Source organism: Fringilla coelebs (genome assembly GCF_963513975.1).
Source record: "Fringilla coelebs genome assembly, chromosome: 34".
Lineage (NCBI taxonomy): Eukaryota > Metazoa > Chordata > Aves > Passeriformes > Fringillidae > Fringilla > Fringilla coelebs.
In genome coordinates, this window is record NC_140060.1 from 648,107 (window position 1) to 661,901 (window position 13,795).

Below are 13,795 nucleotides of genomic sequence, written 5' to 3' on the forward strand. Positions count from 1 at the left end.
CCCCAGGTGTGTCCCTCAGGTGCCCCCAGCCCAGGTGTCCCCCAGGTGACCCAGGTGTGTGTCCCCCTCCCCAGGTGACCCCTCAGGTTCCCCCCAGGTGACCCAGGTGTGTCCCTCAGGTGACCCCTCAGGTGTCCCCCAGGTGACCCAGGTGTGTGTCCCCCCCCCAGGTGATCATGGTGACAGGTGACCCCCTAGGTGAGCCAGGTGTGTCCCTCAGGTGTGTCCCCAGGTGATCATGGTGACAGGTGTGTCCCCCAGCCCAGGTGACCCCCCAGGTGACCCAGGTGTGTGTCCCCAGGTGATCATGGTGACAGGTGTGTCCCCCAGCCCAGGTGAGGTTCCCAGGTGTGTCCCTCAGGTGCCCCCCAGGTAACCCAGGTGTCCCTCCCCAGGTGATCATGGTGACAGGTGTGTCCCCCAGGTGATCCAGGTGTGTCCCTCAGGTGACCCAGGTGTGTTCCCCAGGTGACCCAGGTGTGTCCCCCCCCCTCCCCAGGTGATCATGGTGACAGGTGACCACCCGGTGACGGCCAAGGCCATCGCGGCGCAGGTGGGCATCATCTCCGAGGGCAGCGAGACCCCCGAGGACGTGGCCGCGCGCCTGCACCTGCCCCTCGAGCAGGTGCAGCCCAGGTGAGCGCGGGCGGGGCCGGGCGGGGCCAGGGGGAGGGGGTGTGGCACTGCACAGGTGTAGGACAGGTGACTCAGGTGTGGGACAGGTGTGGGACAGGGGCTCAGGTGTGTCACCGCCCAGGTGGGGGACAGGTGTGGCACCGCCCAGGTGTGGGACAGGTGTGGGACAGGTAACTCAGGTGTGTCACTGCCCAGGTGTGGGACAGGTGTGGGACAGGTGTGGGACAGGGGCTCAGGTGTGTCACTGCCCAGGTGAGCCGCAGGTGGGGCCGGGGCGGGGGCGGGGCCGGGGGGAGGTGTGGCACTGCCCAGGTGGGGGACAGGTGTGGGACAGGTGTGGGACAGGTGTGGGACAGGTAACTCAGGTGTGGGACAGGTGACTCAGGTGTGGGACAGGTGTGGGACAGGTAATTCAGGTGTGTCACTGCCCAGGTGTGAGACAGGTGTGGGACAGGTAACTCAGGTGTGTCACTGCCCAGGTGAGCCGTGGGCGGGGCCAGGGGGAGGTGTGGCACTGCCCAGGTGTGGGACAGGGGCTCAGGTGTGGGACAGGGGCTCAGGTGTGTCACCACCCACGTGTGAGACAGGTGTGGGACAGGTGTGGGACAGGTAACTCAGGTGTGTCACCGCCCAGGTGTGTCACTGCCCAGGTGTGGGACAGGTAACTCAGGTGTGTCACCGCCCAGGTGTGTCACTGCCCAGGTGTGGGACAGGTGTGGGACAGGGGCTCAGGTGTGTCACTGCCCAGGTGTGGGACAGGTGTGGGACAGGTAACTCAGGTGTGTCACTGCCCAGGTGTGGGACAGGTGTGGGACTGCCCAGGTGTGGCACCACCCAGGTGGGGGACAGGTAACTCAGGTGTGGGACAGGTGTGGGACAGGTAATTCAGGTGTGGGACAGGGGCTCAGGTGTGTCACTGCCCAGGTGTGGGACAGGTGTGGGACAGGTAACTCAGGTGTGGGACAGCGGCTCAGGTGTGGGACAGGGGTTCAGGTGTGTCACCGCCCAGGTGTGGGACAGGTGTGGGACAGGTGTGGGACAGGTGTGAGACAGGTGTGGGACAGGTAACTCAGGTGTGGGACAGGTAACTCAGGTGTGTCACTGCCCAGGTGTGAGACAGGTGTAGGACAGGTAACTCAGGTGTGGGACAGGTAACTCAGGTGTGTCACTGCCCAGGTGTGAGACAGGTGTAGGACAGGTAACTCAGGTGTGGGACAGGTAACTCAGGTGTGTCACTGCCCAGGTGTGAGACAGGTGTGGGACAGGTAACTCAGGTGTGGGACAGGTAACTCAGGTGTGTCACTGCCCAGGTGAGCCGGGGGGCTGGGCCGGGGGAGGAGGTGTGGCTCTGCCTAGGTGTGGGACAGGTAATTCAGGTGTGGGACAGGTAACTCAGGTGTGGGACAGGTGTGGGACAGGTGTGGGACAGGTAACTCAGGTGTGGGACAGGTGTGGGACAGGTGTGGGACAGGGGCTCAGGTGTGCCCCAGATGTGTCCCAGGTTACTCAGGTGCATCCCAGGTGTGTTCCAGGTAACTCAGGTGTATCCCAGGTGTGTTCCAGGTAACTCAGGTGTATCCCAGGTGTATCCCAGGTGTGTCCCAGGTAACTCAGGTGTGTCCCAGGTAACTCAGGTGTGTCCCAGGTCAATCCCAGGTAACTCAGGTGTCTCCCAGGTCAATCCCAGGTAACTCAGGTGTGTCCCAGGTGTATCCCAGGTAACTCAGGTGTGCCCCAGGTAACTCAGGTGTATCCCAGGTAACTCAGGTGTATCCCAGGTGTATCCCAGGTAACTCAGGTGTGTCCCAGGTGTATCCCAGGTGTGTCCCAGGTAACTCAGGTGTATCCCAGGTGTATCCCAGGTAACTCAGGTGTATCCTGGGTGTATCCCAGGTAACTCAAGTGTATCCCAGGTAACTCAGGTGTATCCCAGGTGTATCCCAGGTAACTCAGGTGTATCCCAGGTAACTCAGGTGTGCCCCAGGTAACTCAGGTGTATCCCAGGTAACTCAGGTGTGTCCCAGGTGTATCCCAGGTAACTCAGGTGTGTCCCAGGTGTATCCCAGGTAACTCAGGTGTATCCCAGGTGTATCCCAGGTTACTCAGGTGTGTCCCAGGTGTATCCCAGGTAACTCAGGTGTATCCCAGGTAACTCAGGTGTGTCTCACCTGCAGCCAGGCGCGCGCCCGGGTGGTGACGGGCTCCGAGCTGGCCGCGCTGCCGCCAGGTGTGTCCCAGGTAACTCAGGTGTATCCCAGGTGTATCCCGGGTAACTCAGGTGTGCCCCAGGTAACTCAGGTGTGCCCCAGGTGTATCCCAGGTAACTCAGGTGTGCCCCAGGTGTGTCCCAGGTAACTCAGGTGTATCCCAGGTGTATCCCAGGTAACTCAGGTGTATCCCAGGTGTGCCCCAGGTAACTCAGGTGTGTCCCAGGTAATTCAGGTGTATCCCAGGTGTGCCCCAGGTAACTCAGGTGTATCCCAGGTGTGTCCCAGGTAACTCAGGCGTGTCCCAGGTAACTCAGGTGTGTCCCAGGTCTATCCCAGGTAACTCAGGTGTATCCCAGGTAACTCAGGTGTATCCCAGGTGTGTCCCAGGTAACTCAGGTGTATCCCAGGTGTGTCCCAGGTAACTCAGGTGTATCCCAGGTGTATCCCAGGTAACTCAGGCGTGTCCTAGGTGTATCCCAGGTAACTCAGGTGTGTCTGCCCCGCAGCCAGGCGCGCGCCCGCGTGGTGACGGGCTCCGAGCTGGCCGCGCTGCCGCCAGGTGCGCTCGAGGAGCTGCTCCGCGCCCACCCCGAGATGGTTTTCGCCCGGACGTCGCCGCAGCAGAAGTTGGTCATCGTGGAGAGCTGCCAGCGCCTGGTGGGCACACCTGGGCACACCTGGGCACACCTGGCGGGTGGCCCGATGTCCCCGGTGTCCCCGATGTCCCCAATGTCCCCAACCCCCAATTTCCCCCCTTTTTTCCCCATTTTTCCTCGTTTTTTGGCCGATTTTCACCCTTTTTTTTTTTGTTTTTTCCCCAATTTTTGGCCTTTTTTTTCCCATTTTCCCCCATTTTTTCCCCAAATTCCCCAAACTTTTCTCAATGTCCCCAACCCCATTTCCCCCCAATTTTTCCCCATTTTTTCCCCATTTCCCCCCAATTTTCCCCACAATTTTTTCCCCATTTTTCCCCTTATTTTAACCCTTTTTTTTGGGGTTTTCCCATTTTTCTCCCATTTTCCCCATTTTTCCCCAAATTCCCCCAAACTTTTCTCACTGTACCCAAAACCCCATTTCCCCCCATATTTTTCCCGATTTCCCCCCATTTTTTACCCCAATTTTTTCCATTTTTCCCCTTTTTTCCATTTTCCCCCCTTTTTTTCATTTTTTACCCAATTTTTACCCTTTTTTTTCATTTCCCCCCCATTTTCCCCTTTTTTCCCCCATTTTTCCCCTTTTTTCCCCCGTTTTTCCCCCTTTTTTTCCCAATTTTTACCCAATTTTTACCCTTTTTTCTTTCTTTTTTTTTCATTTTTCTCCCATTTTTCCCCATTTTTTCCCCCTTTTCCCCCATTTTTCCCCCTTTTTTTCCCCCGTTTTCCCCCCTTTTTTCCCCATTTTTTACCCAATTTTTACCCTTTTTTTTTCATTTTTTCCCCATTTTTTACCCAATTTTTCCCATTTTTTTAACCCAATTTTTACCCTTTTATTTCCATTTCCCCCCCTTTTTTTTCCCCATTTTTCCCCCTTTTTTCACCATTTCCCCCCATTTTTTTGTCCCCAAATGTCCCCAAATGTCCCCAAATGTCCCTTTAACCCTTTGCTGTCCCCAGGGCGCCATCGTGGCAGTGACAGGTGACGGCGTGAACGACTCACCTGCGCTGAAGAAAGCCGACATCGGGGTGGCCCCGCTGTCCTCAAATGTCCCCAAACGTCCCCAAATGTCCCCAAATGTCCCCAAATGTCCCTTTAACCCCTCGATGTCCCCAATTGTCCCCAGGGCGCCATCGTGGCGGTGACAGGTGACGGTGTGAACGACTCACCTGCCCTGAAGAAAGCCGACATCGGGGTGGCCATGGGCATCGCCGGCTCCGACGCCGCCAAGAACGCGGCCGACATGATCCTGCTGGACGACAACTTCGCCTCCATCGTCACCGGGGTGGAGCAAGGTGAGCACACCTGAGACAGGTGAGACACACCTGGGAGAGGTATGGGACAGGTGAGATACGTGGGACAGGTATGGGACAGGTATGGGACAGGTGATCCTGCTGGACGACAACTTCGCCATCCATCGTCACCGGCGTGGAGCAAGGTGAGACACACACCTGGGCACACCTGGACAGGTGAGACACACCTGGGACAGGTATGGGACAGGTAAGATAGCTGGGACAGGTATGGGACAGGTGTGGGACAGGTGATCCTGCTGGACGACAACTTCGCCTCCATCGTCACCGGGGTCGAGCAAGGTGAGCACACCTGGGCACACCTGGGCACACCTGAGACACACCTGGGTACACCTGAGATACACCTGGGACAGGTATGGGACAGGTATGGGACAGGTGATCCTGCTGGACGACAACTTCGCCTCCATCGTCACCGGGGTCGAGCAAGGTGAGAGACACACCTGAGACAGGTGAGACACACCTGGGTACACCTGAGATAGCTGGGACAGGTATGGGACAGGTATGGGACAGGTATGGGACAGGTATGGGACAGGTGATCCTGCTGGACGACAACTTCGCCTCCATCGTCACCGGGGTCGAGCAAGGTGAGAGACACACCTGGGATACACCTGGGCACACCTGAGATACACCTGGGTACACCTGAGATAGCTGGGACAGGTATGGGACAGGTGTGGGACAGGTGATCCTGCTGGACGACAACTTCGCCTCCATCGTCACCGGGGTGGAGCAAGGTGAGACACACACCTGGGCACACCTGGGCACACCTGGGCACACCTGAGATAGCTGGGACAGGTATGGGACAGGTATGGGACAGGTATGGGACAGGTAAGATAGCTGGGACAGGTATGGGACAGGTATGGGACAGGTGATCCTGCTGGACGACAACTTCGCCTCCATCGTCACCGGGGTCGAGCAAGGTGAGAGACACCTGAGACAGGTGAGACACACCTGGGCACACCTGGGCACACCTGAGATAGCTGGGACAGGTGTGGGACAGGTATGGGACAGGTGAGATAGCTGGGACAGGTGTCGGACAGGTATGGGACAGGTGATCCTGCTGGGCGACAACTTCGCCTCCATTGTCACCGGGGTCGAGCAAGGTGAGCACACCTGGGCACACCTGAGATACACCTGGGCGCACCTGAGATAGCTGGGACAGGTATGGGACAGGTATGGGACAGGTGATCCTGCTGGACGACAACTTCGCCTCCATCGTCACTGGGGTCGAGCAAGGTGAGAGACACACCTGGGCACACCTGGGCACACCTGGGACAGGTATGGGATAAGTATGGGACAGGTATGGGACAGGTGTGGGACAGGTAATCCTGCTGGATGACAACTTTGCACACCTGTCCCCACTTTGCACACCTGTCCATGCTCACCTGGGGAGGGTCACACACCTGTCCCACTCACCTGGGCTGTCCCACACCAGCTCACCTGTCCGTGCTCACCTGTCCCTGCTCACCTGTCTATGCTCACCTGGGGATGGTCACACACCTGTCCTGCACACCTGAGCCGTTCCCATACCTGTCTGTGCTCACCTGGGGAGGGTCACACACCTGTCCCCGCTCACCTGTCTGTGCTCACCTGTCCATGCTCACCTGGCGATGGTCACACACCTGTCCCACTCACCTGGGCTGTCCCACACCTGCTCACCTGTCTGTGGTCACCTGTCCCGGCTCACCTGGGCTGTCCCTGCTCACCTGTCCTGCACACCTGGGCTGTCCCACACCTGCTCACCTGTCTGCACTCACCTGGGGATGGTCACACACCTGTCCCTGCTCACCTGGGCTGTCCCACACCTGCTCACCTGTCAGTGCTCACCTGTCCTGCTCACCTGGGCTGTCCAACACCTGCTCACCTGTCAGTGCTCAACTGGGGATGGTCCCACACCCGTCCCTGCTCACCTGTGGGCGCTCACCTGTCCTTCTCACCTGGGCTGTCCCACACCTGCTCACCTGTATGTGCTCACCTGGGGATGGTCACACACCTGTCCCTGCTCACCTGTCCTGCACACCTGGACTGTCCCTGCTCACCTGTGGGCGCTCACCTGCCGGCCCCGCCCCCCAGGCCGGCTGATCTTCGACAACCTGAAGAAGTCGATCGCCTACACCCTGACCAAGAACATTCCGGAACTGACGCCGTACCTGATCTACATCACGGCCAGCGTGCCCCTCCCCCTGGGCTGCATCACCATCCTCTTCATCGAGCTCTGCACCGACATCGTGAGCACACCTGGGCACACCTGGGCACACCTGGGGGCACCTGGGCACACCTGGGCACACCTGGGAGGGGAGGAGGGAAAAAAAAGGGTGAAATTTGGGTGGGAAATGGGGATTTTGGGGGGTTTGGGGTTACCTGGGCACACCTGGGCACACCTGAGTCTTACCTGAGCCTTATCTGTGCTCACCTGGGCACACCTGGGCACACCTGGGCACACCTGGGAGGGCTAGAAACACACCTGGGCACACCTGGGCTCACCTGAGTCTTACCTGAGCCTTATCTGCGCTCACCTGGGCACACCTGGGCACACCTGGGAGGGCTAGAAACACACCTGGGCACACCTGGGCACAGCTGGGAGGGTTAGAAACACACCTGGGCACACCTGGGCACACCTGAGTCTTACCTGAGCCTTATCTGTGCTCACCTGGGCACACCTGGGCACACCTGGGCAGGCTAGAAACACACCTGGGCACACCTGGGCTCACCTGAGCTCACCTGAGCCTCACTTGAGCCTCACCTGGGCACACCTGAGCTCACCTGAGCCTCACTTGAGCCTCACCTGTGCTCACCTGAGCTCACCTGTGCTCACCTAAGCCCCCCCCAGACCCCAATTTCAGACCATCCCAGGTGTTCTATCCAGGTGTGTCGGGTTTGGGGGTGGTGGGCGTGGCCGGGGCGCGGCGCCTCACCTGTGGCCGCCCCTCACCTGTGCTCGCCTGTGCTCACCTGCGCAGTTCCCCTCGGTGTCGCTGGCCTACGAGCGCGCCGAGAGCGACATCATGCACCTGCGGCCGCGGAACCCCCGGCGCGACCGATTGGTCAACGAGCCCCTGGCGGCCTACTCCTACTTCCAGATAGGTGAGCACACCTGGCTGCGCACCTGGGCGGGGTCACCTGGGGCTGGGGTCACCTGGGGGCTCACACACCTGAGTTTGGGGTTACCTGTGTGCTCAAACACCTGGATTTGGGGTTGGTCAACGAGCCCCTGGCGGCCTACTCCTACTTCCAGATAGGTGAGGGGGCGGGGCCAGGTGTGCTCACCTGGGCGGGGTCACCTGGGGGCTGAAACACCTGGTCTGGGGTTACCTGTGGGATCACACACCTGGATTTGGGGTCACGTGGGGGCTCACACACCTGGATTTGGGGTTACCTGTGTGTGAGCACACCTGGATTTGGGGTTACCTGTGTGTGAGCACACCTGGATTTGGGGTTACCTGTGTGTGAGCACACCTGGATTTGGGGTCACCTGTGCACTCAAACACCTGGATTTGGGGTCACCTGTGTGTGAGCACACCTGGATTTGGGGTTACCTGGGGGCTTGAACACCTGAGGCCTCACCTGACCTTCACCTGCCCCTCACCTGTCTGCCAGGTGCAATCCAGTCCTTCCCACACCTGTCCCCCCTCACCTGTCCATGACCTCGCCTGTCCCTCTCTCATGTGCCCAGGTGTGACCTCACCTGTCCCTCACCTGTCCATGATCTCACCTGTCCCTCACCTGTCCCTCACCTGTCCCCCTCACCTGTCCATGTGTGATCCCTCACCTGTCCCTCACCTGTCCATGCCCTCACCTGTCCCCCTCACCTGTCCAGGTGCGATCCAGTCCTTCGCTGGTTTCACCGATTACTTCGTGGCCATGGCCCAGGAGGGCTGGTGGTGCTGCTCACCTGTCCCTCACCTGTCCCTCACCTGTCCCTCACCTGTCCCTCACCTGTCCATGATCTCACCTGTCCCCCTCACCTGTCCAGGTGCGATCCAGTCCTTTGCCGGTTTCACCGATTACTTCGTGGCCATGGCCCAGGAGGGCTGGTGGTGCTGCTCACCTGTCCCTCACCTGTGCCTCTCACCTGTCCATGCTCTCACCTGTCCCTCACCTGTCCATGATCTCACCTGTCCCTCACCTGTCCATGTGTGATCCCTCACCTGTCCATGCTCTCACCTGTCCCTCTCACCTGTCCAGGTGCGATCCAGTCCTTTGCCGGTTTCACCGATTACTTCGTGGCCATGGCCCAGGAGGGCTGGTGGTGCTGCTCACCTGTCCCTCACCTGTCCATGCCCTCACCTGTCCCTCACCTGTCCCTCACCTGTCCCTCACCTGTCCAGGTGCGATCCAGTCCTTTGCCGGGTTCACCGATTACTTCGTGGCCATGGCCCAGGAGGGCTGGTGGTGCTGCTCACCTGTCCATGCCCTCACCTGTCCCTCACCTGTCCATGCTCTCACCTGTCCCTCACCTGTCCCCCTCACCTGTCCAGGTGCGATCCAGTCCTTCGCGGGGTTCACCGATTACTTCGTGGCCATGGCCCAGGAGGGCTGGTGGTGCTGCTCACCTGTCCCTCACCTGTCCATGTGTGATCCCTCACCTGTCCATGACCTCACCTGTCCCCTCTCACCTGTCCAGGTGCGATCCAGTCCTTCGCTGGTTTCACCGATTACTTCGTGGCCATGGCCCAGGAGGGCTGGTGGCCGATCCTGGTCCTGGGGCTCCGCCCCCGCTGGGAGGACGTGCACGAGCAGGAGCTGGAGGACAGCTACGGCCAGCAGTGGGTGGGTCAGCGCACCTGGGCACACCTGGGCGCACCTGGGCGCACCTGGGCACACCTGGGAGGGGAGAAATGGAAAAAACCGGGTGAAATTTGGGTGGGAAATGGGGATTTTGGGGGGTTTGGGATTACCTGGGCACACCTGGGCACACCTGGGCACACCTGGGAGGGTTAGAAACACACCTGGGCTCACCTGAGTCTTACCTGTTCTCACCTGGGCTCACCTGGGCACACCTGGGCACACCTGGGAGGGTTAGAAACACACCTGGGCACACCTGGGGCACACCTGAGTCTTAACTGTGCTCACCTGGGCACACCTGGGCTCACCTGGGGGAGGGAAAATGGGGAAAAATGCAAAAATTTGTGGGGAAATCACGGGGAAAAAGGGGGGAAAGGGGGAATTGGGGCTCACCTGAGCTCACCTGAGCACACCTGAGCTCACCTGTGGCACACCTGAGCACACCTGGGCACACCTGGGGGTGGAAAAATGGGGAAAAATGTGAAAATTTGTGGGGAAATCAAGGGAAAAAAGGGGGGAAATGGGGAATTTGGGCTCACCTGAGCACACCTGGGCACACCTGGGCACACCTGGGAGGGCTAGAAACACACCTGGGTACACCTGGGGGTGAGAAAATGGGGAAAAATGTGAAAATTTGTGGGGAAATCAGGGAAAAAAACAGGAGAAATGGGGAATTGGGGCTCACCTGGGCTCACCTGAGCACACCTGAGCTCACCTGAGCTCACCTGTGTCCCGCAGACGTTCTGGCAGCGCAGGTACCAGCAGTACACCTGCTACACCGTGTTCTTCATCAGCATCGAGATGTGCCAGATCGCCGACGTGCTGATCCGCAAGACGCGGCGCCTGTCGCTCTTCCAGCAGGGCCTCTTCCGGTACACCTGGGCACACCTGGGCACACCTGGGCACACCTGGGGCATCTGAGATACACCTGGGCACAGCTGAGATACACCTGGGCACACCTGGGCACAGCTGGGGGCAGCTGAGATACACCTGGGAACAGCTGGGGGCACCTGGGCACACCTGGGGGCATCTGAGATACACCTGGGCACACCTGGGCGCACCTGGGCACACCTGGGGGCACCTGGGGGCACACCTGGGCACACCTGGGTGCACCAGGGCACACCTGGGGGCACCTGGGGGCACACCTGGGCACACCTGGGTGCACCAGGGCATAGCTGGGGGCACCTAGGGGCACCTGAGATACACCTGGGCGCACCTGGGGGCACCTGGGGGCACCTGGGGGTACCTGGGGGCACCTGAGATACACCTGGGGGCAGCTGGGGGCAGCTGGGGGCACCTGAGATACACCTGGGATACACCTGGACACACCTGGGCACACCTGGGCACACCTGGGCACACCTGGGCACACCTGGGATACACCTGGGCACACCTGGGCGCACCTAGGGGTGGGAAATGGGAGAAAAGAGTGAAAATTGGGGTAAAATTGGGGAATTCGGGCACACCTGGGATCACCTGGGCACAGCTGGGCACAGCTGGGCACACCTGGGCACCCCGGCTGACCCAGGTGTGCTCTCAGGAACCGCACGCTGCTGGTGGCCATCGTGTTCCAGGTGTGCATCGGCTGCTTCCTCTGCTACTGCCCCGGCATGCCCAACGTCTTCAACTTCATGCCCATCAGGTGAGCGCACCTGGGCACCGCCCCCGCGCACCTGGGCACACCTGGGTACCGCCCTGACACACCTGGGCACACCTGGGCACCGCCCCCGCGCACCTGGGCACCGCCCCCGCGCACCTGGGCACCGCCCTGACACACCTGGGTACACCTGGGTACCGCCCTGACACACCTGGGCACACCTGGGTATTGCCCTGACACACCTGGGCACACCTGGGTACCGCCCTGACACACCTGGGTACACCTGGGTATTGCCCTGACACACCTGGGCACCGCCCCAACACACCTGGGCACACCTGGGTACTGCCCTGGCACACCTGGGTACCGCCCTGACACACCTGGACACACCTGGGGCACACCTGGACACACCTGGCCACCACCCTGACACACCTGGGCACACCTGGATACTGCCCTGACATACCTGGGCACCGCCCCCATGCACCTGGGCACAGCCCTGACACACCTGGGCACACCTGGGGCACACCTGGGCACCGCCCTGACAGACCTGGGAACTGCCCTGACATACCTGGGCACACCTGGACATCACCCAAACCCACCTGAGCACCCCAAAAACCACCTGGGTACACCTGGCGACCGCCAAACCCACCTGGGCACAGCTGGGGGCACACCTGGGCACACCTGGGCACACCTGTCTCACCTGTCTCACCTGCCAGGTTCCAGTGGTGGTTGGGGCACACCTGGGCACACCTGTCTCACCTGTCTCACCTGTCTCACCTCTCACCTGTCTCACCTGTCTCACCTCTCACCTGTCTCACCTGTCTCACCTGTCCAGGTTCCAGTGGTGGTTGGTGCCGATGCCCTTCGGGCTCCTCATCCTCGTCTACGACGAGATCCGGAAACTCGGCGTGCGGAGACACCCGGGCAGTGAGTGCCACACCTGGGCACACCTGGGCACACCTGGGGGCAGCTGGGCACAGCTGGGGGCACCTGGGACACACCTGGGGGCAGCTGGGCACACCTGGGCACACCTGGGGGCAACTGGGCACACCTGGGCAACTCTGGGATACACCTGGGGGGCACCTGGGGGCAGCTGGGAGCACCTGAGCACAGCTGGGGGTACCTCGGGGCACCTGGGGGGCACCTGGGTGCACCTGGGCACACCTGGGAGCACACCTAGGCACACCTGGGCACACCTGGGAGCACACCTGGGGGCACCTGGGGGTACCTGGGGGTACCTGGAGGCACCTGGGGACACACCTGGGCAGAGCTGGGCACACCTGGGGCACCTGAGGGCACCTGGGGGCAGCTGGGGACACACCTGGGCACACCTGGGCACACCTGGGCACACCTGGGAGCACCTGGGCACACGTAGGGGCAGAAGGGACCAGCTGGGACACACCTGGGCGCACCTGGGCACACCTGGGGGTACCTGGGGGCAGCTGGGGACACACCTGGGCACACCTGGGCACAGCTGGGACACGCCCAGCACACCTGGGCACTGCCCCACCCTCACCTGTCTGGGTTCTCTCCACCCCCCCCAGGTTGGTGGGATCGGGAGCTTTACTACTGAGAGGAACAGCTGGGCACACCTGGGCACACCTGGGCACACCTGGGCACACCTGGGACCCTCCTTGGATACCTGGGACCCTCCTTGGACTCTCTTTGGGCACCTGAGACCTCACCTGGAGCCTTCTTTGGATACCTGGGACCCTCCCTGAACACCTGGGCACACCTGGACACACCTGGGCACACCTGGGGACACCTGGGCACACCTGGATCTCACCTGGGGACACCTGGGACCCACCTGGATCTCACCTGGGCCCCACCTTGGACACCTGAAACCCACCTGGCCACACCTGGGCACACCTGGGCACACCTGGATCTCACCTGGGACCCACCTTGGACACCTGAAACCCACCTGGAACCCACCTGGGCACACCTGGAACCCACCTGGGCACATCTGGGCACACCTGGGCACACCTGGATCTCACCTGGATCTCACCTGGGACCCTCCCTGAACACCTGGGGCTCACCTGGGACCCACCTTGGACACCTGGAATCTCACCTGGCCACACCTGGGCACACCTGGAACCCACCTGGGCACACCTGGGCACACCTGGAACCCACCTGGATCTCACCTGGGCACACCTGGGACCCTCCCTGAACACCTGGGGCTCACCTGGGCACACCTGGGCACACCTTGAATACCTGAGACCCACCTGGGCACACCTGGATATCACCTGGGACCCTCCCTGAACACCTGGGGCTCACCTGGGCACACCTGGGCACACCTGGGACCCACCTGGATCTCATCTGGGATCCTCCTTGAACACCTGGGGCTCACCTGGGACCCACTTTGGACACCTGGAACCCACCTGGGCACACCTGGAACCCACCTGGAACCCACCTGGGCACACCTGGGACCCTCCCTGAACACCTGGGGCTCACCTGGGCACACCTGGGCACACCTTGAATACCTGAAACCCACCTGGATCTCACCTGGATCTCACCTGAATCTCATCTGGGACCCTCCCTGAACACCTGGGGCTCACCTGGGCACACCTTGAATACCTGAAACCCACCTGGGCACACCTGGATCTCACCTGGGC

The 13,795-nt window shown here is 60.9% G+C and overlaps 1 protein-coding gene across 1 annotated transcript in view; it reads left to right on the forward strand.

Moving 5' to 3' along the window:
- The window catches only part of LOC311164661 (potassium-transporting ATPase alpha chain 1-like), a gene marked incomplete at its 3' end in the record, with an annotated part of 42,849 nt that extends 30,093 nt beyond the window's left edge, over positions 1-12,756 (forward strand). Inside the window, exons 21-30 of the mRNA XM_084224192.1 lie at positions 500-636; positions 3,353-3,503; positions 4,627-4,795; positions 6,881-7,035; positions 7,768-7,891; positions 9,432-9,577; positions 10,331-10,464; positions 11,130-11,231; positions 12,019-12,110; positions 12,728-12,756. Coding sequence (XP_084080318.1) covers positions 500-636; positions 3,353-3,503; positions 4,627-4,795; positions 6,881-7,035; positions 7,768-7,891; positions 9,432-9,577; positions 10,331-10,464; positions 11,130-11,231; positions 12,019-12,110; positions 12,728-12,756 — 1,239 coding nt within the window. The remainder of the gene's footprint in view (positions 1-499; positions 637-3,352; positions 3,504-4,626; positions 4,796-6,880; positions 7,036-7,767; positions 7,892-9,431; positions 9,578-10,330; positions 10,465-11,129; positions 11,232-12,018; positions 12,111-12,727) is intronic.
- Positions 12,757-13,795: the final 1,039 nt, after the last annotated feature.